We start from the raw sequence: 24,524 nt of genomic DNA, 5'->3' as shown, positions 1-24,524 counted from the left end.
ATATAATTTTTTAGAATTTAAGATCAAACTTTTTAGAATTTAAGATGAAAGAAAATTATAAGTTTTTTAAATTAAAAAAAAAAGAGATAAAATTTTATTTATTTTAATGTTATTAATAAATGATTATTTTACACTTATTACTAACAAATTTTTTTAACAAAAGTTAGATGATAAAAGAATATTTGAATTTTTAAAACTTAATAGATATAAATTTGAAAATAAATTAACATTGGATAAGAATAAGTCTTTTGACACATACACACACATATATATATACATATATAATTTTAAATTTTTATTTTTTATAATAAAAAATTTTATTTAAATCAAATTATTATATTAAATAAAAATCAATCTTATTAAATAAAACAAATTTCAAATTTAATAATTCAACTCATAATTATCAAACTAAATAAGATTGAGTTTAGTATAAGCAAGCATCCTTTGTCCGCAATAAGGCTACATTCTCTGATCGGGAGGCGGCCCGAAGGCCGCAGCCCATAAGCCTAACATCAATCACAAGCAGGTTTAGCTCCGAATGCAAACCAGAAACAGTGACAGACCAATCATCGTTTCGCTGAGTTCATCACTTAAAAATGTATTTTTACATATATATCACGTTTGGAAAATGAAACGGAAACAGTGACAGACCAGTCATGGTTTTTCTTTTCTGAAAATGAAAAGTCAATGTTCTGGTTATGTTGCTAAATACGACACGTTTTTGTTTTTGTTTTTTTACGTTCTGACTTAAAACGTGGCAGGCCGGGTTGGCTGAACCGGTCCAGTGTTTTTGCATGTTGATTTACAAAAAAAAATTATTTATTTTATATATTTATATATTTTTTAATTATTTTCTGTAGAGATGATTACAACCGAGAAACTCAACGAAAACGAAGAGATATATTAGATATCAATTTCAATAATTTTTGTTTTTATTTTCTTTACTAAAATTATATAATAAAAAATAGGATTAAAATTATATAGAAATTTCCCGTAATTTTGTTGATCAATTATAGAGCACGTTATCTCTGCATAGCAAGCAAGTAATCATGGGCGGGCTGAGAAGGGAATATGCCATTGACTTGTAATGTTCCACAGAATCCACCCACAGACATTCTCAGATGCCATTAATATGATGTCGTTTTAAGATAAATAAACGCAACATTTTCCTTTTTCTTTTTAATTTTTCTACTCACATCATCACATGCACGCTTCCTTTTTCTTTCATTTTCTCCCAGGTACTTTCTATTGCTATGATTTTCAATCCTATTCATCACTTCTTAATTTGTTTATTTGATTCATTTCACTTCGATTAACTTTGCAAAGATTGTTAAAGAAGCTTATTCTTTTATTTTTATTTTTATCTTTCATATTTCCTTTGATTTGGATGTTGTTGGTCGGAAATGAGTTTTGGTAGGTTGCGGTTTGCAGTGGTAGAGGTTTTTTTTTTTTTTTTTTTTTTAAGAAAAGCCCTAATGCTCTGTTTGGTTATCGAGGAAAGGTTGGGAGGGTGAATGATTAAAAATTTGTTAAAGTCTTTTATACTTCATTGAAATAACCTGAAATTTTGATTTTCCTGAACTGATATAGACAGCAAAATATACAGGGTTACTTTTATTTTTCTTACTTGAGCTATTATGATTGTGTGGTTCGCGGTATTTCTTAAAAATAATGCGTAATAGTTGATTGCAGTGAAAAACAATGATCAGCTGTTATACTACAATGATGCACTATGTTACTTGAAACAAATGTTGAAGTTGGATATCATTAATTATGAAAAGATATGATCATATTTCACCAATTTGTTCAATCCTATTTATTCATGGACTATTAAATTAAACGTCTTTGCTTTTTTTTTTTCCATTGTTTTTTACTTTTTTCTTTTCCTTAAATTGTAATGCTATTAATCAACTAGAAATATTATCAAGTCCTTTGAATGACTTTTGTTCTATTGGATATGTAATCAGGGTTCTGGAGCCAGCCAGTACAGTTATTTTAGTCTCAAGAAGTGTGGTTGATCCACAATAACTTGAATTGTGTGCAGTTAACCTGTGTTAATGCAAACACATCAATGTGTTCTGATAACCGATTTGTTGGTTTATTAGATAACTTCAGAATGGAGAGGGTTAGGACAATTCTAACTGATGCGCATCCTTACCCACATGAGCATTCACGTCATGCCATAATTGCTGTGGCTGTGGGTTGTCTGTTTTTTATCTCATCGGATAACATGCATACCCTCATAGAAAAATTGGATAATAATATTAAATGGTGGTCTATGTATGCCTGTTTGCTTGGTTTTTTCTATTTCTTTTCATCTCCATTTATAGGGAAGACTATTAAACCAAGCTACTCAAATTTTAGTCGCTGGTAAGTGTTTTAATCAGAAACTTTTTCTTTATTTTGTGGTTCAAATATTTGTTAACATAGTAGTGGCAGATGTTGTTGATAGCTTACATTTACTTGTGCAGGTATATAGCTTGGATTTTAGTTGCAGCTCTGTATCACCTTCCTAGTTTTCTGTCAATGGGAGTAGATCTGAGGATGAATTTATCAATGTTTTTGACAATATTCCTCTCTTCTATTCTGTTTCTTCTTGTCTTTCACATTATATTTCTTGGCCTTTGGTACCTTGGTCTTGTTTCTCGTGTGGCTGGAAAAAGGCCAGAGATCTTGACGATTCTTCAAAATTGTGCTGTAAGTGCTGAAGGCATACTTGGTCTTTTATAGTACCTTGCATGTGTGTTATCTTACTTTGTTTCTTTGGTCTTCTTTCCTATAGGTCATTAGTATATTCTGCTGTGTATTCTATAGTCATTGTGGCAATCGCGCCATGTTGAGACAGAGACCACTTGAGCGAAGATATTGGTTTTCTTTCTGGAAAAAAGAAGAGAGGAACACATTGCTTGCCAAATTCCTCCGCATGAATGAGTTGAAAAACCAGGTGTGCTTGTCTTGGTTTGCTCCAGTTGGGTCTGCAAGTGATTATCCACTTTTGTCCAAGTGGGTTCTATATGGGAAGGTATGATGAGAAGCCATTGATTTTACTTCATCTGGTTTCATCTTAGAAATGATTGTACCATGTTAATAATTTCTACTGTAACATTCTTCTTCCAAATTTGCAGTTGGGTAGTGACAATGAAGGTTCATCAGATGAAATTTCTCCTATATACTCATTGTGGGCCACCTTTATCGGCCTTTACATTGCCAACTATGTAGTGGAAAGGTCAACAGGGTGAGTAAGAATACCTTTCATGGCACAGGTTTTGGTTTGAATGATATTATAATCTATTGAAAGTTTTCTGCTATATGAGTTATGCCTTTTTTTTTTTTTTTTTCAATTTCTGACTCTAATGTGTTTCTGGTTTGTGTCCTGTTTTATTGATTTCTAACTGTCATCAGGTGGGCTCTTACTCACCCCTTATCAGTTGAAGAATATGAAAAGATGAAGAAGAAGCAAATGAAGCCTGAGTTCTTGGACATGGTTCCTTGGTATTCAGGGTATATGTCTATTGTTTCTCTACCACTTTTTTTTTATTTCTTTTTTTCTGTGGGGATGCTTCTTAAGAAGACTATTTAAGTAGCTATATTAGTGGCTTTATTTTACAGAACATCAGCTGATTTGTTCAAAACAGCTTTCGACCTCCTGGTTTCAGTAACTCTGTTTGTTGGCCGCTTTGACATGCGCATGATGCAGGTATAATCCCATATCACTGGTGTATTAGATTTTGTGAATGGAAAGCCCTTGGGTGATCTTCACCTTCTCATTAACTTGGCATTCACCTATTTCTTTTAATTTTTTTGAATATTAATCTAAAGAAAAAATTGTTCAACTCAAATTTGTGAATTGTTGCCATCATCAGGCAGCAATGAACAAGGTTCAAGAGGGTGCTCAGCAAGGAGATTTTTTTTATGATCATTTTAGTGAAAAGGAAGAACTGTGGTTTGACGTCATGGCTGATACTGGTGATGGTGGAAACTCATCGTACTCTGTGGCTCGGCTACTTGCTCAGCCTTCTATTCGGGTCATTAAAGGTGATTCCGATTCCACCTTACCACGTGCAGATGTGTTACTTATTGGAGGGGATCTTGCGTAAGTTGAGCATATTTACTAGAGATTTTTTATAACCTGTGATCAACTTCCACTATTTATCAATATTGTACTCTCATTGCTTCAAGACAGTCTTGATAGTCCTTGGAATGGCTCAGTAGTTATTGGCTCTACCTAGATCATTGATTATGCTAGATGTGGTAAATATTAAGAAACGGTAAAATGCTGTAAGTTGAATCCGTGAAAAAAAACTGTTGATGACATACTTAAAAAGATTGACATTGTTCAAAGCTAAACATTAAATTTCAATTATATATTTTGGGTTTTGTAGTTCGTTTGATTTATGGTGTGTTATTTAGAAGAAAAAAGTCATTCATTTAATTTGGAATTTGTATAATTTGAAGTGGAAACCATGGCAACAGTTCTACAGCAGGGTTTGATTTTCGAAGCAATGAATTTAAGTCACTGCTGGAATTAATAATTGTCTCAATTTCTGCTAATGACTGCTGTAGTGCTATCATTACTGCCTCCACTGTATAAACCTATATATTTTCTGCCAACTTGTGCTTCCTACCTCCTTGCTGCTGTTACCTTAACACACAATTGGCTCCCTTCTGTTGACATTCATCAGCTTTTCTGATAGGGGCTGTTGGGTTTAGGTCATTGACCTTCTATGGAGTGATTCCCAAATAGCTATTCTGTCAAAATGAACTCATGTGTACCCTGTTAAGAGAGTGTTGGCACCTTAGCGTTCAAATTCGTTAATGAGCATATTGAAGATTTGCTACTATGATCTGACTGGTTAGCTGATATTTATTGGATATGGCTCAAAATTTATATTTCTACATATTTGAGCCTCTGATTTTAATTTAGGCTCTGGTTGCTGGAGCATTCAAGTCAATTATAATGTTTGAAGTTCAGTTGCATATGTTTGAGAATATTGGAATGTATCTACCATTTGGATAATTATCCTCCCAAATAGTGTATAGTTATGTATCATTGATTTGCTTATTTGAATATATCTGTATTTGTGGATTCATTACAGGTACCCTAATCCATCAGCATTCACATATGAGAGGCGCCTTTTCCAGCCCTTTGAATATGCTCTTCAGCCTCCACCATGGTATAAAAAAGAACATATTGCTGTAAGCAAGCCTGAGCTACCCGGTGAGGTTTCAGAACTGAAGCAATATAAAGGGCCTCAGTGTTTCATCATTCCTGGAAATCATGGTTGGTTCCAAGTTTCAGCCTGAGTTATCTCTGAAAGATTTATTTTCTGTGTTTGAGAGAAGCTATCTTGTCTTTGCATGGTTAACTTGTGAATATGTTTACTTTATTTGGTAGATCCTTAATTTGGCATTGTATCTTGAGTTTGTTGCTATTCATAATTTAATGCCTTTGAAATGGTTTTATTTTCTAGATTGGTTCGATGGGCTGCATACTTTTATGAGGTATATATGCCATAAGAGTTGGTTGGGTGGCTGGTTTATGCCTCAGAAGAAGAGTTATTTTGCTTTGCAACTCCCAAGAAGATGGTGGGTTTTTGGTCTTGATCTAGCTCTTCACAATGATATTGATGTGTACCAGTTCAAGTTATTTGCTGAACTAATAATGGAAAAGGTACCTTCTTCTTTCACATTTTCATTGTTATGATATGCTCTTTGGCTAATGTTGCATGAGTGAAGGAGGTTGGTTGCTATATTTACTGTATGATAGTTGATCCGTTGTTTTTTTTTTTTTAAATTCTAGGGAGAATTTGATTTGCTTGTCTCTTCTTAGTTGTTTTGTGTTTAACTTTGTAGAGGAGATTACATTCGTAGGACCAAACTCTGTGCCATGCTATAATATAGTGCATATCATTAATGTTAGGTATATGGTGTTTGATGGTGACTGATGTTGGACTGGCTCGCCATTGTGCAAATATATTTTGGTGGATGCAGCAAATTTATGGATTTATTCTTGTCTTTGCTGTTGTATATATTTTCTTTCCTTGGATGTGTATAAACAGATTTAAAGCCTGCAAGCGTACTTGTGTTGAATAGTATGTTATCAGGTGGAAATCTATCCGAGATATATGCCATTATTAACATTATATTTCTTTAGTTGGGGTGCTTGTAATTGATGGCTTGGTATTATACTTTGAAGTCTGTTATGAAAACACTTGTTCTCAGTTTCAATGTGCTTACACCAAGCTTCTACATATAATTTAATTTAGGCTGAGAAACTTAAGTGTTATTCTATTTCTAGGGAGTTGATGCATGTCTTCTATGTGCCAGTGTGTTTATTTCTGCAGAATCATTATTTGCATGTATATGTCCATTGCATTAGTTCAGTTATGATCCACTTGGAGGTCATTATGCTGTTTCTTAATTTGGTCCTATTTATATCATCCTTTTTACTGTCTTTAATAAAACCTTGAACTTTTTGCATTTTCCATTAAATGGTTGGTTGATTGACATTTTGGGCATGACAAAATTATTATTATTTTTGTTTTTCTGAGTCAGTGAAGCTTTATCTACAAAATTACATAATTCTTATGATTTTCTTAGTCAAACTGAAATGTTAAATTCAAATTTATAAGGTGCTCCATATTACTCTTACGGGTATGTAGCCTGTCAAACCATTATGTTTAGTTACCCAGTCAAATTTATAGGCGCTGATTAGCAGGAATCTTGTTTTATCTTTCTTATTGTTTATACAATTGAAGCCATTCCTAGCCTTTATGTGCTTGTCCCATTTTCTTTCTTATAATAATCTTTTATAATTATTTATATTTTTTTAGGTTGGAGAGCATGATTCTGTCATTATCATGACACATGAACCGAATTGGCTTCTTGATTGGTACTATAATGATGTTTCTGGGAATAATGTCAAGCACCTGATATGTGATTATTTGAAAGGAAGGTGTAAGCTCTGGATGGCTGGGGACTTGCATCATTATATGCGTCATTCATATGTTCCATCTGATGGGCCTATTCACGTGCAACATTTACTTGTGAATGGTTGTGGTGGGGCGTTTTTGCATCCCACCCACGCCTTCAGTAAGTTTAGTGAATATTATGGGACTAAATATGAAAGCAAGGCTGCTTATCCTTCTTTTGAAGATTCAAACAGAGTAAACTTCAAAATTTTAAACTCTGCATCTCAACTCTCTGTTTTTCCTTCTAATGATGTTATGTGTACGTATAATGAATACCAGTAATGATGTGTCATCATGTAATTCGATGTTACCTTATTTTTCAATTCAAAATCACCAAATCATATAATAACACACAATGAGTAGTACCTAAATTGGTATTCATTATCAGTGTACATCATTTTATTATTTCCCTTTTCTTTTTAGATGAATTTTTTTTAACTTGATGCAGATAGCATTGGGGAATATTTTGAAGTTCCGAAAGAAGAACTGGCAGTTTGATTTCATTGGTGGCATTATATACTTTGTGTTAGCTTTTTCTATGTTTCCACAAGTAAGATTCTGTTTAGTTCTAATGATTCTGATTATTGCTACTCATGCATTAGGTATTTTTGGACTATGATAACCAGATGATGAGGATCTCATTTATCTTTTGCCGCTTGCATTCTTTTTTTTATAGTTTGCACTTTACCATTGATATACCTTCATAGGTCAACAACACATTTGCTTTCCTAGGAATAGACATATTTTGTTGCTGAGACATGACTGAAATTTTTTTCCTCCATTTCTAGTGTAAGCTCGATCACATCTTGCGAAACGATTCATTTTCTGGTCACTTGAGGAATTTCTTTGGCTCGGTTTGGAATTCTTTTGTGTACGTGCTGGAACACTCTTATGTATCCTTGGCAGGTACTTTGCTGCTGCTAATTGTAGCAATTTCATTTGTCCCGTCCAAAGCATCTCGGAAGAAGCGGGTAATAATTGGAATGCTACATGTTTCTGCACATCTGACAGCAGCTATAATTTTGATGCTGCTATTGGAATTGGGTGTGGAGACATGCATCCGTCATAACCTGCTTGCTACTTCAGGTGAGTTTTTATTTTTGGTCCTTGTATATTTCTGTATTCTTTGGATGTTTCTGGTAGTTTATTATTCATGAGAATTTAGAAGCTGCAATGTAGTAGTTCTTTTGCATTACTTTATGTTTGAGTTTTCTCCTATAATTTATATTTTCTATTAAGAAGTGGACAGTAATTTTTTGTCTCTTTTTTTTAATTCCATTTAGCATTTCCTATTTGTATTGCTAATATTACCGAAATCATAAAATTGTCTGCTTTTGGATGGAATGAAGTATCTCATGTTCTAATCAGGATTAATAACACTATTGTGCTTGACAATAGAAAATGAAGCTTCTGAGAAAAGGACAGCTAGTCATATTCAAGTACTTAAGCTTTAATTGTTATTTCTTACCTGGAAGGTTAACTCTCTAACAAAGTGGGAGTCTTGTTATTTATTGTGAATGGTAATGGTCGTAAATATTTGAGGTGCTTGCTGCCACTAGGTTGTGAAGTTCATTCTCTTCCGTGGTTCTTGTTATCCTGGGACGAGTATGCTTCATCCAAATTTTGATTGACTGATTTGTTTGAGAATGGGCTATTTACTGATGTTTTTTTAATTCAGGTTACCACACTTTATACCAGTGGTACCAATCAGTAGAAAAAGAGCACTTTCCAGATCCTACTGGCCTTCGAGCTCGTATAGAACAATGGACCTTTGGCCTTTATCCAGCATGTATCAAGTATCTTATGTCTGCATTTGACATTCCAGAGGTTAGGAATCTCTCTTTGTGCCAGACATGATGAATTTTTCTTCATTTGTCTCAGCATATTAATGGGATAAATATTGTTAGGTTATGGCTGTAACCCGGAGCAATATTTGCAAGAAGGGGATGGAGTCACTCTCTCGAGGGGGTGCTGCCATATATTATTCTTCTGTCTTTCTCTATTTCTGGGTCTTCTCAACACCTGTGGTTTCATTAGTGTTTGGAAGCTACTTGTACATCTGCATTAACTGGCTTAACATACACTTTGATGAAGCTTTCTCTTCTCTCCGAATTGCTAATTACAAGGCATTCACTCGATTTCACATCAATCGTGATGGAGATCTTGAAGTTTTCACTCTTGCAGTTGATAAGGTAATCAGAGCTATCAACTATTTAGCAATTTGAATACAATGGGTTTTTTCTTGGATCATTTAAGATGCTATTAGCTCCTCTCTCTCTCTCTCTCTTTTATGTTATTAGTTTCTATCTTTAATTTGTTCAAAATATGGATGCCTAAATGGTAGGAGTGTTGAAGCCTGGGGTACATGTGTCGACAGATTATTAACATGGTATAGTGTGCAGGTTCCGAAGGAATGGAAGCTGGATCCTGATTGGGATCGGGAGACAAATCCACAGCAACCGAGCCACCTTCGACAATTTCCTAGCAAATGGAGTGCAGCCACGCCGCACCAGGACCCGATTAATACTGTAAGGATTATAGATCAGTTTGTTATTCGACAAACAGAAAAAAGCTGATTTCACAGTCAGTAAAGGATTGGTTAGTTGCTGATCTACTCAAACTTTGTAACATTATTGTAGTTATTAAATTTTTTTAATGAAAAGAAAAAGGGAAAAAAATTCCCTATAGCTTCCATATGATGCCGTCAAGCAGTGAATGCAGCTCAGTTTCTCTCCGATCTATCACCAATTACTGAGTTGTCTGGGCTCTAATAATCTGAATGCAGAAATTGCTTGAATGATGTTATTTAGTTCCGGTGGGGAATAGTCTCTTTGCCTTGTTTCTTAGTTAACAGGGACTTGGGTAACAATGCAACATTGTTTCATATTGTACTTCTAAGATGAAATGAAGAAGATAAAAAGAGACAACGGACAAAAGTTCGCCAGCTTAAACATCGATTCTTTCTCTGTACCCTCATCTTCCATTCCCTTAAGTAAGAACTTTCTGGCATTGCAACACACGGCCTCTTTCCCACACGCACAAACATATATCCCTCTTAGTTTTTTTGGTAAGTCAATCACATAATGAGTGTATTTTAGCTACTTATTTTGGTCCCTAAATATTCTGCCTTCTATTCATATGACCAATTAGAATGCACGAGCTTATGATTGACCTTCCTTTTGACCTATCTATTCTTAAGATTTCACGAATTTAAAAAATTCCAGCTTCAATGGTTAAGGCATACCTGTCTTGAAATCACTTGACCACCAGCTATATGCGAAAAGTATATATTGCAGAAATGGGACAAGAATAATTGGGGAACTTCTGTCAGCGAATTCCTCCAAGTACTTGGCATATGAAGTGCTAGCATATGGAATAACAATTTCCTTTCCCCTTGACCATTCAACATCTTTAGCAAGACATTTTGATCGTTCCAATCCAGATTTCCAAAACCTGATTTACAGGTGTTATATACAGAGCTGAATGAAAAAAGGGTTCAATGTCAGATGTGCAGTTAGAGGTTAAAAGAATAAGGAATGATGTACGAGTTATGGTGAAGTCTTGAAGAATAAAATTTACAGGCAAGCTACCTAAACTGGTTCGTCAACAGGTGGACTCCAGAGCAACAAAATTTGTTCCCAATGACCAGTAGAGTCAAAGCGCACCTCCAAAACTGTACTCTAGTTTGATTATCACAAATAATACTCAACAAGAGAGCTGAGAAGCAGCTTTATGTATGGTGGCATTTTATCTTACGCAAGAATTCTAGTACTTTTACATAAGAAGGATCTGTCCGACCGAATGGTTTGCATGAATTTATATGATCTGTGGATTCTAATACCTGTTTCAACAAAACAAGGAACAAAATTAGAAATAGCTCTGACCAAGTTGTTTTTACACTTTCAATCAAAATCCATGTAATTCTCATAATTGTCAAGGTTTGAATCCAAGTTATTCAATTAAACACATGGAAACTGAATTCATGAGGAAATTATTACTACTACTGATTTCAGGGTCCTTTTAGCATCCCTTAAGACAACAAGAAACCTACTGAAAAAAATTGGATCTGACAGTTGTTTAGAAAATTTTCTACAAAACTACCTTAAATTTAACCATCTAATAAACTCTGGGCAATTTATTTTTCTCAGAGCAAGATGTCACTCATTAACTGACCTTTATAACTCGAAAAATAGGGTCACTCTGTTAAAAGTATGTGGCTATAGATAAAAGTCAGAACAAATTAATTGTGTCACAAGCATTAAGCATATGTATACATGAGAAGGGAATAGCACTCTCCCCTTCTCTCTCTCTCTCTCTTTTGCAATGCAAAATTAAAGCCAATGAGATGTTGGCAGGCATCCCCTGTCTACGGGCTGTTCAAAACTCGCATTTTACTCGAGACCTAGCCGCAGAGACTTTGAGAATACTGATTTATCAAAGTGAGCTCAATATTAATACTATTAATGTATATATTCTTAACACTTACAGCAAGTTCTCCAAATCCAGGATATGCTGATTCAATCGGGACAATTTCCAACTGGAAGGCCCATCCTCCATAACCTTCAACAATTGAAGTTAACTTGGTCTGCAAAGTAGTAAGTACAAGCCTGTGAAGCTTGCAAAGAAAAACAGAAAGACACTGGCTTCTGTATGCAGGGAGAGAAGTTTCAGGTATTAAAGAGTAGGTATAAAAGAGTGCTGATCTATTACCTCACTAAAACTAAGGGCTTCAAGCATTCCTTTCTTATGCAACTGCCGAATATAGTCATTAAGCTCTATTAATCTTGGAGAACCGCTTCTTAATTCCCCTATCTAAGAAAAAACAACCATCCAATGCAATCAACATCAATATATGTATATGAATTATTTTAGCACTGCCAACTCAGAATTAATGAAAAAGATTAGCCTTCTTTATAGAGATTATGAACTCACAGTTGGAGCTGGGCGAAGCACAAGGCCCATTCGCCCAGGCATATCTGCAAGTTTGCTTCCAAAATGTGGGCAGCTGTAAAACACCTGAAATCACAGTGAACACCAAAAGAATAAATTAAATGAAGAATTTTCGAAGAGATCAATATAAATATCTAATTATTCAGTGAAGAAGTATACAATTCCAACTGTGTTTTTCATAAGATTGTCAATATTTTCTGTTTTTGCTTTATGCATCATCTGCTTGACAACCAGACCACCCATGCTGCAAGATAGCACAAGTAATTATGTAATACAAGGAAGCTACGAATGGATAGAACAACTAAATTCTATGACAAAGAATCAAAATATTTTACACAATATAGCTTCACAGCACCCATATTTTGGTTTTGGTACAGACAAAACTCTAAAAAGATTGCCCAATATAGAAACGGCAGAAAATAAATTTCTCAAAAACATATATGAACTGCCTTATGGACTTGTTACAAAGGAGAATTTTGATCATAATAAATATCAACTAAATACATGTGGTGAACCTGTGTGTCACAAATACAACTGGATGGTTCCCTATACCTGCAGTGACAAGCTTCTCCAGTAGCGTGGTGCTGACTTCCTGTACATTTCAAGCATGTATTGAGTAAAGAGTGATATTTACATGTTTGCAAACTTAGTTGAAACTGCTAATATACAAAGGAAATTTCTTATTGAAGAAACTCTGCAACATTTAGTAATGCAGATAAAAATTAAATAAAATTTCCAAGGTATGTCTGAGAAACACTAATGGCTACTGCTGTGATCAACCTAGCTAGGAGAAGAACTGGATTTGAAAAACGGAGTCATTATTAACCTCAAAAAGTCCCTCCTTAACAAGTTCCTGAAACAGTTACACTGAAGCCAACCAGGGCCTTGAAGTAGACAGGCATAATTGGTTAAATACTACTTAGCATTACAAGCTTACGAAAGTCTACAAAATTCATCCAAACAGACACATGCATATTGCTAGAAAACTCAGATTGTTAATGTCTACGTTGTATAAGGTAGATCCTTACTATAAACCAAACAGTACAAACCTGAAGTGGCAGGCTAGCTCCAGACCATTGTGTAAGATTAGTCTGCATCAAATTTTAATCAAGAGTCAGAAGATTAATAATGCAAGCCTGTAACCAAAGAAAAGCAAAAAAATCAAATCAAATCAAATAGAGTGGATATCCTAATCATGGGAATGCGACCTCTCGAGACCCAAACAATCACAATATGCTTGGTGGACAAGAGATTTCAATCATACTTAAAGCAAACCTTGTATTTGAGAGTAAACAGGCGAGCGTGAGGAAAGTCATCTGAAAGCCAATCACCTGGCCAAAAACTGCCTAGCTTCCCAGCTTCTTGGTCAATCTTCTCAACCATGCCAGACTTTGTAGAGGATTTGTCCTTGGAAATGCGCCAAGTCTTATAAGGTCCACCACGCAAGCCATGGACAAAGACAATATCTAGTTGGGGAACCTCTGATTTTGAGCTTTTCTGTGATGCATTTACAGAACTAGACAAGTCACCATCATTTAAAGGTCCGGTAACAAGTGTACCCTCACTGTTAAGAGAATCAGACTGACCAGGAGGCTTATCTCTCTGAGCAACATCTTGATCTTTATGTTCAGGACACTTCCAGTGGGGCAGCTCAGGGTTTATTAAGAATAGCTTGTCACTGTAATGTGGACAATTTCTATTTTTATTTGCAACATCTGTTCCAAGAGCATTAGCATTGGCAGAATCTCTGCCAACTTGGTGGTTGCAAAATATATTTAACAGAGTGGCCCTAGCATAACTTTGCGTCTTAAGGTCACTGCAACCTTGTATCTTTCCATTAGCACAATCCACAAGCCACTTACACAAAGTTTCATCTGCTATAACAGCTTTCTGGACATCAGGAAGTACTGAAAGGACAATTAAAAGTCGAGCTGCATGCCTTCGAATGTGAGCAGTTGGTGGAACTCGAACACTCGATGGATTATTTGCATCTAAAATAGATGCTTCACCAGGAACATCTAAAACCCTCTTATCTGCTTCTAGGGCTCTTGAAGCATCATAATCTTCCATAGCAGCAAGTTTCTCATAATCATCATGTAACAAAAAGCGTTTCAGCAAGCACAAGATCCCAAAATTGGCTAATTTCTTCAGACAGACAGAATCCTCATCACAAAGTTCTGTTAGTGCTTTGATACCCTTAAGTGTTGCTAGAGCAGAATCTATGGCATCAACTTTAGGCAAACTATCTTTCTTTAAATCTTTAAGAGGTCCTGCAAAAGGTTCCAAAGAAAGAAGATCTGATAGTGGAAATGTTTCAACAGATTCAGTGGTTGTTCCCAATTGCTTTCCAGCCAGATTAACAACAGTCCCTGCTAATTGATTAACAGTCTGCGTGGCAAAAAGGACATTTGACTGATCAATCTGAGTCTGCAGAAGTCAATTAAACACCTTAATCAGCGGTAGGGAATCAAGTAGTTAAGTCAACTTTGAGAGTGGGGGAAAAAAAACAGAAAGATTAGAAACAGATTCAGCACAAAGCATAACTTAAATGGTGAAAATTTATCAATGACAAGGCATATCTGTACCTTCACTTTATCACTTTTAGGTGGTGTGCCATATTTAACAGAGGATATCTTGCTGTAACCCAGAATTTCATTTAGCAAAATAGCTAACCATCACTGAGAAATTGGTATAGACGATGATCCATACTCTTCAAGAATGCATGATAGGATTCTTGTGGCTGAAGACCGGGTAGTGTCACAAGAAGAGTTGCCAAAAACCCAAGGAATCAATATGCCAGACCATTTCTCACTTTCTTCAAGAGATAAATGCATGTCCACAGAGGAAAGCAATTTCAAAGCCTTTGCCAAAGCTTCTTGCACCTCCTTATGATTTATTGTACACTTAGCCGTGTCTCTCATCAGCTGAAGACCTTTTTCCATCACCACCTTTTGTGCAACAAGGCTTCTCTCTATAGAAACCAAAAAAGCAGACAAAGCCATCAGAGACAAAGGAATGTCTTCATTCTTACTTGCCTGAGAAACAGTTGAAAGAAGACTGGAACTCCAATCAGACACAGAATCATTTAATGGCAGATTGCGATCCTCCAAGAGCAACTGAGCAATGAGACTCCCATGCCATTTCACAGATCTCTCAGGTGCTGTTAAGGCACTCATGACAGCATACCCATCTTGATCCAATTCTTGAATACGATATCTGTTGGCCCCTGATGCCATTGCCCAATTGGCTAATGCCCAAGCAGCAAAAGGCACAGCAACATGCTGACAATGCAAGTCATCCCACAGACCAGGAACAACAGCAGAAGACAAATTGGCTTGTGCTAATAAACTATCATGCTTATTTAGCAAGGCAAGGGTTTTAGGAGGATTTCAAACTGATTCTATTTCAACATCATCAGAATCTCCCAATTCCATAAGCTCACTAGTTCTTGAAAGCCCCAAAACTGTTGTACCTTCGAGAATTTTAATCCCTATCCCCTTCATTCCTTTTCCACCACCACCATCACCATCATCATCATCATTTCTTTGTGGCTCATCAAAATGCAGTCCACCTTCCTCAATAACTTCTATAGCCGCTGCTATATCCCTTGTTTCAGCATTTCCTGGCAGTGATGGCTCAAACAATAACTTTTCTAAACTATCACAGTTGGATGTGACAACATCCATGATGGCAGCCACAAGCATGCTCCTACCTTTCAGGGAATCAGAAATATCGAATGAACTACACCATGAATGCTGCTCCCACAGAAAAGCTATATATCAATGGTAAAACACAATTCAGAAGCATCAGCATTATCACGAGAAAGCATTTGATGACAATGCCCAGGATACCAATAATACTGATAAAATATCACTTAAGAAACCCTGAATGGTTTTCTGTCCGCCATATTTAAGTATTACCACCAAAATTTAACTGCAGAAATAATTTGGACTGGACAAAACATATCAACAGGTTTATATTTCTACTCTGATCCTCAACTGAAATAGGTGAATTCGCAGGTACATATACATTTGCACACCTAAATTGTACCATTACTATGTCTCAAAAAATTCAAATAAGCATGAATTGTCTTTTCTAGAAAAAAAACATATGAGATGCGGATTAATCATGCTTTGCCTTTTGTATTGGCTAGCCTGTGCTCCTTCATGAAAAACGTAAATGGCATTCACAAAAGGTTGATAATTTACAAAGCTGTTAGCAATGCATTGAAGTACCAACAACATGGTATTTTAGGTCAATAATTTCAAATATCCCATCCATCAGTCCAGTTTAAAATTCACCAAACTTAAAAATGGAAAAAAAAAAAAAACGCTTTAAAAGTCTCTGAACTCAAACCAAACAAAAATAAATACAAACTGACCTTCTTGGACCTCGGTTGACACGAAAAAATAAACCTCAGCAAATACAGCACAGCATGAGGCCGCCCTAACACATCCTTAGACACATTCGGATCAGAAATCAAGTAAGCAAGTGCCCTTGCCGCCTCCGCCTGAGTCCCACACTCGTCCGTACCAACCGCCACCGTCTCTAACAACCAATCAACCACTTTCCCTCCACCTGCACCCACAATCGCAGCCCTCCTCGTCGAGTTAGCTGCAGATATATCCGCTAACAGCGCCGCCACCCTCAACTCGAATCCCGCCCTCACCTCGTGATTCGCACTCGACAAAACCGAGCTCAAAGATTGCCACAAAATCGAAGCCGCGACGCCCGTGTGCTTTACATGGTCAATAATTCTTCTAAATGACTCGTGAATTGGATTAGTATCTCTCTTACCGTTATCATTAGGGTTGTCGTCGGGGAAAAATGCGACGGAGGCGATCGATGCGGCAAGGACGGTAGCGGAGAGGGCAAAAATAGAACTTCGAGAGAGTGAGGAAGCATTGGCGGTGGAAAGAGGAGAAAGATAATTCTGAATAATTTGAAGTGAGCGTGGTGGCGGTAGTTGATGGGTATGTTGGGTAATTTTTAGATCATTAGGAGGTTGGATGTTTTTAAAGGAAGAAGAGATGTGGCGACGAAGAGGCAACCGATAGTAACGGCGGTGTAACAAACAGAGACGGAGCATCTTTTTCTTGTTTTCACGTCGGTGGAAGTTGCTGAAACCAAAAAGATTGTTGGAAGTTAGTTTCGGTGCTGGATTGCAAGGAGAGTATGGCGGGAGGAAATTTCGCCATTTGTACGGGAAGTATGAATTTTGACAGACCGTTATGGACCGTTCACGAAATAGAATTTTCTCGGAGGAAGATGCAATCCCTGCATGAGGAATTTTTTAAAAATGATTTTAAATATAACGGAAACTTTTATTGGGCTCTTACGGCCCAATAAGAGCAGTTGAGTAGGCTTCAAGGGCATTTTTTACCTCCTACATCAACCCATATGGGATTTGACCCACTTATTAAATAGATTGAATTTGAGACTAAAAGAGACAAGTTAAATATTTAAATTCAAATTCAATTTTGGGATGACCTCCAATTGAGGTCGTTCTCAAATTAATACTCATTTCAAATGTAACCTTAATTGTATTGTATCTATATATTACATTACAAATTACTTGAGCGAAGATTAAGATCGCATTTTCTTGATTCCATCAAATTGATGACTTGATTTGAATAAAAACTATTTTTAACTTATTAATAAATTAATCTAGTATTTATTATTACTCAAATTTGGGTGAAGGTGGTTTCCTATTTTTACCAAGTTGGGCTGAACTAAGCCCAAAAGTACCACGTGGCCCAGAAAAGAAATAAGAAAAGTTGGTCTTCGAAATTGGGCTTAAAGTATTGCGTGTTTATCAAAACTTCGAATCATTACACGGTTTGTAGTTATTTAAAACTACAAGGGTATATTTGTAAAATCTCATCGAAGAGTTTAAATATCGGATCGGCCGTCGTCTTGCTACGAAAGAAAACCAAAGTTCTGTTTGGCCGGCGAGAGAAGTGGCTGCGAAATGTCAGGTATGGAAAGATTGCAGAGGATGTTTGCTGGTGCCGGTGGTGCGTTGGGTCATCCGCCGCCAGACTCTCCAACGCTCGATTCGTCTGAGCAAGTTTACATCTCCTCACTCGCACTCCTCAAAATGCTCAAGCACGGTGAGATTTGAATTAACATTTGCTTTTCTTCTTTCTTTTTAAACTTGAGCGTTCCAGTTCTTTAATTTTAGGTCTCCTTGTAATTTTTTGTTGTGTTGCTGAAATGGAGCCTGGATTAGGGTTATACGATTAATGTTTATTCTTCCGGTTATTGTTTTTGAAGGTCAACTCATACTTTGTCTTTCTTTCAAGGAATTTATGGATATCATAAGTTGTATGTGTAAAATTTAGGATTTTTGGGACAGGTTTTCGGGTTGTGTTGATATATCTTAGATTAATGTGTAATTGAGATGTTATGTATGGTTTTCATATCTTTCTACTTCAATCCATTAAGAGTTTCATGATGGATTATAAACTTTAATTGAGGCTATATAGGATTTTTTATTTTCTGATTTTCGGAGTGTGAATATAGGAAGAGCTGGTGTTCCCATGGAAGTGATGGGTTTGATGCTGGGGGAGTTTGTGGATGACTACACAGTTCGTGTTGTTGATGTCTTTGCAATGCCGCAAAGTGGTACTGGTGTCAGTGTTGAAGCTGTTGACCATGTGTTTCAGACTAACATGCTTGATATGCTCAAGCAGACTGGAAGGTATCAATCTGTTGATTCAATTTCACTGTGTTGAGTTTCTAATTTTAGTGAATGTGCTTCTTGGATATATGTGATTGTTCTTTATTATGCTGCATATATCTTGATGTTTTCTGTAGGTGCTGAAACTTACCAAGAAACTCAATCAGACTAACTATATGATTAAATTATTAGTCATGGGGGTTGGTTCTGCTTTTTGCGGTTTTATGTCCTGCTGGAATGTTTTTGGGCATTGTTTTTGTTTATACATTTTTCTTTAAGGAAAGTGATAGTGAAAGAAATCAAGGAAGTAGTTTTTTTTTTTTATTTAAATTTTTTATTGGAGTACACAAAATGTTTCTATAATATGTTCACTCGTCATTTCAGTTAGTATTTTTCCCTTAAGGTGAATGTCAATGTTCTGGGTGTGAAATTTGAAGTGGAGAGCTAGGATCCTGCTGATCAAGCATTTTGATGTTTAGAATTGGCATGTTTTCTGAATAGTATTTCTACAAATGACAACTTGGTTCATTACCTTGTGTTGTTATTCATGTACTTCGGTTGGATTGCCTATTCAATTGTTAATGCAGGCCAGAGATGGTGGTAGGGTGGTATCATTCACATCCTGGATTTGGTTGTTGGCTCTCTGGTGTAGACATAAACACACAACAGGTATTTCTTGGACCTAATGTTCCACTTTAATCTCCAGAAGTTTTGTTTCCTTCTTGCTATATATTTTTTTTCTTGCATGATATTTTGTGTTGTTTTATAGCCATAATGGAACTGATCTGTGGGCAAGACAAAAACAGATATTATTGTATGGGTTTGTGTATTCTACTGCATTTCATGTTTTCTGGTGACACAATTTTACTTCCACAATAGTTTCCATGCAATCAAGGGGTGCAAGAAATTTATGTTAGGGCTTTGTATTTTAAACCAAAAGGGAGAGTTGGATTCTTAACATGCCCAGACAAACTTATGCAAAAATACCCTATTTACTATTTTAATTTTAGTAAGGATGACAACTTCTCCTTGGAAAACTTATAATTGGAGATATTTTCTACTGCAGTGATGGCCATGAAGTCCATTTTGTAAGAGGATGTTGTCTGAATGAGTCAAGTGCAAAAAAATTGAATTGTTGTTTCACTAGGGATTTTAAGTGATGACTAGAAAGGGAAACTGTTCCTAAAAGCACTCTCTTGCACTTATGATTTGAATGTTGAATCCTTTGCATTGATAATGTATCCACTGCTTTTAGTGCTGAATGGTGATTAAGGATCTTAATTTGTAATAGAAGAATTCTGTAAATAACTTGAAGGGTTGTTGCTTCATTCACTTCTGGATGGGTTTCAGTTATATGAATCTGATGCTTGCAGTTCTCTCTGGGAATTTTTGCATCAAGCCTATTTTTTTGTTATTCTTTTTCTGTTTTTTTGTTTGGTTCTGTCACATGGTTTACTGACATCTAATATTTTGGACAGAGTTTTGAAGCTCTGAATCAAAGGGCTGTTGCAGTGGTTGTGGATCCAATTCAAAGTGTTAAAGGAAAGGTTGTAATAGATGCATTTCGTTTGATTAACCCACAAACAATGATGCTTGGCCAAGAACCACGACAGACAACATCTAACCTGGGACATCTTAATAAGCCATCCATTCAAGTGAGTTCTTAATCAGTGGTTCTGTATAACTATATGTTTATGTAATAGTTATTATGTTTTTTCTTTTCGTTGTCAGGCATTGATTCATGGGTTGAACAGACATTACTACTCAATAGCCATCAATTACAGGAAGAATGAATTGGAGGAAAAGATGCTACTTAACCTCCACAAGAAGAAATGGACTGATGGGTTGACACTTCGTCGTTTTGATACACATTCAAAAACTAATGAACAGACTGTTCAGGTCAGTAAAGCTTGTTTCTAGCATTAACAGTGTACTAGGGTTGTTTGTCGTTTCTTCCCCATAAGCTTGGTGGTACATATTATTAATTTATTTTTACTTGAATATGTGGTGCCAGACATCCCCAACTTCTTGTTAGATTGAATTTTCTCAGAACACACTATTGACTTACTGGTTTAAATTATTTGTTGTAGTATAAAGTGCAAAGGGGTTTTTAAATGTTAAAAATTAAAATTGATGGGGCTGGCCTAATCACAAGTCCTGTCAAAGAACTATAAAGAAAACAATTTATTGGTCATTGGTTAACAAGTACCATTCTACTACTTATATAGGTCTCCACAAGGATTGTCATGGTTATTTTTGCTATTATTATAATTAATTCCATTATTTATAATTTAGTTTAGTGATATTTTAAAGCATGATTAGGTAATAGACATTATCTATGTGGTCCATTACTTCCAAGTAGTTGAGTGAGCATTAAAAGTTTTTAGCAGGATTTGAAATGTGAAGGTTCTATCTTAATTGGCGGATAGGTAATACACTGTATATGTTATAATCAAACTAAAGTGATCTTTATTTATTTATTTTATACTGGTATGTGCAGGAGATGCTTAACTTGGCTATCAAATATAACAAGGCAGTTCAAGAGGAAGATGAGTTGCCACCAGAAAAGCTCGCAATTGCTAATGTAGGAAGGCAAGACGCCAAGAAGCACCTTGAAGAACATGTCTCCAACTTGATGTCTTCTAACATGGTTCAGACTTTGGGAACCATGCTTGATACGGTTGTATTTTGATACTTGCTGCTTGGTTCTATATCTCCAAATGTAGTTTTTATTCAATGCTTAAACTGAACATTTTGTTATGGTTTTTCTCTTGCATGTAATTTCTCTGCAAAAACAATTTAATTGTTTAACTTTTGGTCTTCTTTATGGATTTAAATAGATTTTTGGTGTTTTCAACCGCTTGTATGGATGTTCAATGAGCCAACAATCTTAAATTTAATGCCCACCCTTAGCTTTTTATATACAAGGTATATGTGTCATCACATGATTGAGTGAGATAAATTATTATGTGCGGGTACAACACAGATCATATTAAACAGAAATCCATTAACAATCTTCTCACAAAGTACATCATCCAGGATTGTTTAGAAAATATTACTTAAACGGTCTACCTGTAAAAGGTAGCTTTCTTTCAACTTCTCTTATTTTCCACACTAATTACCTTTACCAGCGTCCGTGGCGTTTTCACACAACAGGAGCATTGATGAAAGAAGCCAGACATTTCATCAAACTTCTAGCCTTCTGGGTGGTAGGGTCAAAGATGTGAAAAACATGATCCTCTCCTTCTACTTCCATAATCTCCGCTTTCCCTGGCCAATCACTGTTCACCAATCTTTCATAATAAAGCTTCCCTCTATCTCTCAGTATGTCCTTCTCTGCAACAATAACAAGTAGTTTCTCACAAGCCAAGCCTGCAACATCCGGAGCTCCATCTGCAAACGGGTTAATGAACGGATCATCACACCCTTTATCGGACGGACAAACAAACAACCACCAATTGTCCACCATTTTTCTCCTGAACTGATCTGTTTTCTCCACTCCGATCAGATCCAGTCCCCAGAAATAAGGATTGATCATGCCGATACCAAGCACCTTCAACTCTCGACCCACCATTGATTTCTTGAGCCTCAAGGCCAAATGATGTGAAATGTTTGAACCAGCACTGTCACCCACCAAAAACAGACGCCCAAAGTCTGCAAATTCCTTAAGCCAAGCTTCATGTTTACCATGTAAAGCCACCCACTCGAGTGCAGCCCATGAGTCCTCATACGCAGTAGGAAGAGGATATTCTGGAGCTAATCTGTAGTTGACAGAGACTAGAACTACACCAGCCTCCGCAACCAGATTGTTGAGACTTGCGTGGTATTTGGGATCGGCAACTGAAGATGTGATAAAAGCTCCTCCATGAAAGTATACCACAAGGGGAAGCTTTTCTTCAGGTTTTGCAGAGTTGGGATGGTAAATCCTGGCTGAGACGCCGGTTTCCGGTATGATGATGATGTCTCTGGATAAAACGTTAGTTTCAGGATCCAAGCCTGCAGGAGCCACTTCAGTTGCTGCAAGTCTCTGGACGGCTCCATCTTTGAGAACTCGAAGATAAGGAAAAACATCAATTGAAACCTCTACAGGATTGTCTGCAGCAGCCATTTTCTGACTCGGGAAAGGAGAAGAAATAAATGATTTTCTTTTATGATAAATTAGGGAGCTTTCGAAGTGGACTCTGTGGAGATCATAAAAACAGAGTTGGCTGTTTCTTATAGTGTTGGTGGTGATCATTGTTTCACTATTTTTCTATTGAATTTTAAAATTCTATCAACCAGACCTCAGATGTTGTTTATTCAAATATTCACATTCAATAGCTTTAAATTCATCTCAATAAGCAAGTGAAGTCATCACCTAACAACATTATTCTAAATTTTCTGAATAATCTAAATGATCTCCAATATAGACCAAATATCAACTCTCATGGTCAACTTTGGCGACATCCCTACATGAAATAAGAAATTGTATTTACCCTCCAATTATTCCAATTAATGGGCAACAAATAAAGGATTTCCAAACTTGTAAATGATTGTTAAGATGTCGTTTTAGATATAGCTCTTGATGTATTTTCTATTCATAATAGAACAATCATTAGAAAGATTGCGGTGGAGGAGGTAAGTAGAAAATTTTACACTGAAAATTCCATAATCAAAGTAAAGGAGGCATTTCCCTGTTGAAGAAAGCAGCCAACCGCTGGATCAAGTCTTTGGCTTTCTCATTTTGCAAGTCAGACAAATGAAAGCCATGGCCTTCTCCATCAGTCTCCATAATCTCTGCAACACCCATCCACCCACACCTGCTCAATTCTTGATAATAAGCCCACCCTCTGTCTTTCAACACATCATTCTCAGCCACACAAATTAAAACCCTTTTACACCCCAGCGCCACCAAACTTGGAGCATCAGCAGACAGTGGGTTGACTCGTGGGTCATCATTATCCGGGTTCAACGGACAGATAAGTGGCCACAAACGATCTGTGGCGGCCTTTGATTCCATATTTGCAGTCTCTGTTCCGATGGGATCCGAACCCCAAAAATACGGGTGGACTAAAGCAACCCCTAAAAGCGGTACACTGAGCCCAAACTCAGGGTGTCCAGCAAATATAGCCATGTTATGAGCAATATTCGCACCAGCACTTTCTCCAGATAAAAACACTCTTCCAAAGTCAGCATGGTCGTTCAACCAAGATTCGGGTCCATCACCATTACAGTGGGAAACAACCCACGTAAGAGCCTCCCAAGAGTCTTCATATGCTGCAGGAATAGGATGCTCAGGAGCTTTCCGGTAGTTCACAGAAACAGCAATAAGACTAGCTTCAGCGACGAGAGTGTTGAGGTAGTTGTTGTACTTGGAAGTGAAAGGTGAAGAGATGAAAAAGCCACCGCCGTGAAAGTACACCAAAAGGGGGAGCTTTTGATTCGTGTTGATGCTTTTGGGGAGGTAGAGACGAGCAGAGATATTGGGTTCAGTCTTGATAATTATGTCCTTAGATAAAACTCCGGTGAGAGAACCGTTTGATGTTGCGGCAGGGACAAAGTCAGTGCCGAGGAGTCTTTCGACATGACCATTTTTGTAAACACGAATCAATGGAAGAAATTCGTATTGAATTTGTGGTTTGGTAGACGACTCCATGAGAGAAGTATTTGAGATTATTAGAGGAGCCTGTTTCTCATCCTCTCGTTTGTATTTCTCGATGAGCTCGTCCTTGTGTGTGTGGCGGCCGCACATGTCAATCCTTCGTACATGCATTCTTCTCCATCCGCCGTCTGGTTTGACTTAAATAATTATCGTGTTTAATTTTATCAAATTTTATTAAATATATAATAATTTATATCTAATAATTTTTAAGATATTTTATTTTTAAATTTAATAATAAAATATTAATTAAATTAAATATTTTAAGGATACATAAAAATTA

At 36.4% G+C, this 24,524-nt stretch overlaps 4 protein-coding genes and 1 pseudogene across 5 annotated transcripts; 2 read left to right on the top strand and 3 right to left on the bottom strand.

Moving 5' to 3' along the window:
- Positions 1–960: 960 nt before the first annotated feature.
- Positions 961–9,665, top strand: LOC123203157. Of its 2 annotated transcripts, XM_044619353.1 has the most exons (16): positions 961–1,238; positions 1,968–2,370; positions 2,472–2,697; positions 2,783–3,022; positions 3,126–3,235; positions 3,403–3,501; positions 3,610–3,697; positions 3,864–4,093; positions 5,097–5,281; positions 5,472–5,671; positions 6,834–7,166; positions 7,420–7,521; positions 7,760–8,057; positions 8,650–8,798; positions 8,879–9,163; positions 9,374–9,665. In XM_044619353.1, the coding sequence occupies exons 2-16, from the start codon at positions 2,072–2,074 to the stop codon at positions 9,545–9,547; spliced, it is 3,018 nt and encodes a 1,005-aa protein (XP_044475288.1). In that variant the 5' UTR covers positions 961–1,238; positions 1,968–2,071; the 3' UTR covers positions 9,548–9,665. The 2 variants fall into 2 exon arrangements, with proteins under 2 accessions (XP_044475288.1, XP_044475287.1); XM_044619352.1 differs by having other exon boundaries at positions 961–2,370.
- A 135-nt stretch (positions 9,666–9,800) lies between these two features.
- LOC123203158 lies at positions 9,801–17,173 on the bottom strand (annotated as a pseudogene).
- A 653-nt stretch (positions 17,174–17,826) lies between these two features.
- On the top strand, positions 17,827–21,460 carry LOC123203043 (26S proteasome non-ATPase regulatory subunit 14 homolog). Its single transcript, XM_044619198.1, has 6 exons — positions 17,827–18,034; positions 18,447–18,624; positions 19,191–19,272; positions 20,082–20,258; positions 20,335–20,502; positions 21,104–21,460. Exons 1-6 carry the CDS (start codon positions 17,893–17,895, stop codon positions 21,293–21,295), a joined length of 939 nt encoding a protein of 312 aa, XP_044475133.1. The 5' UTR covers positions 17,827–17,892; the 3' UTR covers positions 21,296–21,460.
- A 130-nt stretch (positions 21,461–21,590) lies between these two features.
- Positions 21,591–23,092, bottom strand: LOC123203042 (probable carboxylesterase 2). Its single transcript, XM_044619197.1, has one exon. The coding sequence runs from the start codon at positions 22,838–22,840 to the stop codon at positions 21,749–21,751; it is 1,092 nt and encodes a 363-aa protein (XP_044475132.1). The 5' UTR covers positions 22,841–23,092; the 3' UTR covers positions 21,591–21,748.
- Positions 23,093–23,132: 40 nt separating this feature from the next.
- LOC123203041 (probable carboxylesterase 2) lies at positions 23,133–24,382 on the bottom strand. Its single transcript, XM_044619196.1, has one exon. The coding sequence runs from the start codon at positions 24,353–24,355 to the stop codon at positions 23,255–23,257; it is 1,101 nt and encodes a 366-aa protein (XP_044475131.1). The 5' UTR covers positions 24,356–24,382; the 3' UTR covers positions 23,133–23,254.
- Positions 24,383–24,524: the final 142 nt, after the last annotated feature.

This window comes from Mangifera indica, chromosome 19 (genome assembly GCF_011075055.1).
Source record: "Mangifera indica cultivar Alphonso chromosome 19, CATAS_Mindica_2.1, whole genome shotgun sequence".
NCBI lineage: Eukaryota > Viridiplantae > Streptophyta > Magnoliopsida > Sapindales > Anacardiaceae > Mangifera > Mangifera indica.
Note: the sequence above shows the minus strand (reverse complement) of the source record. Positions and strands in the feature narration are given on the sequence as shown.

Coding starts and splice junctions, on each gene's coding strand:
- LOC123203157 (XM_044619353.1), top strand. CDS start 2,072: ATGTGTTCTGATAACCGATTTGTTGGTTTATTAGATAACTTCAGAATG. Junction 5,282..5,471: donor CATCATTCCTGGAAATCATG/GTTGGTTCCAAG, acceptor TTTATTTTCTAG/ATTGGTTCGATGGGCTGCAT. Junction 7,167..7,419: donor CTTTTGAAGATTCAAACAGA/GTAAACTTCAAA, acceptor AACTTGATGCAG/ATAGCATTGGGGAATATTTT.
- LOC123203043 (XM_044619198.1), top strand. CDS start 17,893: ATGTCAGGTATGGAAAGATTGCAGAGGATGTTTGCTGGTGCCGGTGGT. Junction 18,035..18,446: donor CCTCAAAATGCTCAAGCACG/GTGAGATTTGAA, acceptor GTGTGAATATAG/GAAGAGCTGGTGTTCCCATG. Junction 19,273..20,081: donor TAGACATAAACACACAACAG/GTATTTCTTGGA, acceptor TATTTTGGACAG/AGTTTTGAAGCTCTGAATCA.
- LOC123203042 (XM_044619197.1), bottom strand. CDS start 22,840: ATGATCACCACCAACACTATAAGAAACAGCCAACTCTGTTTTTATGAT.
- LOC123203041 (XM_044619196.1), bottom strand. CDS start 24,355: ATGCATGTACGAAGGATTGACATGTGCGGCCGCCACACACACAAGGAC.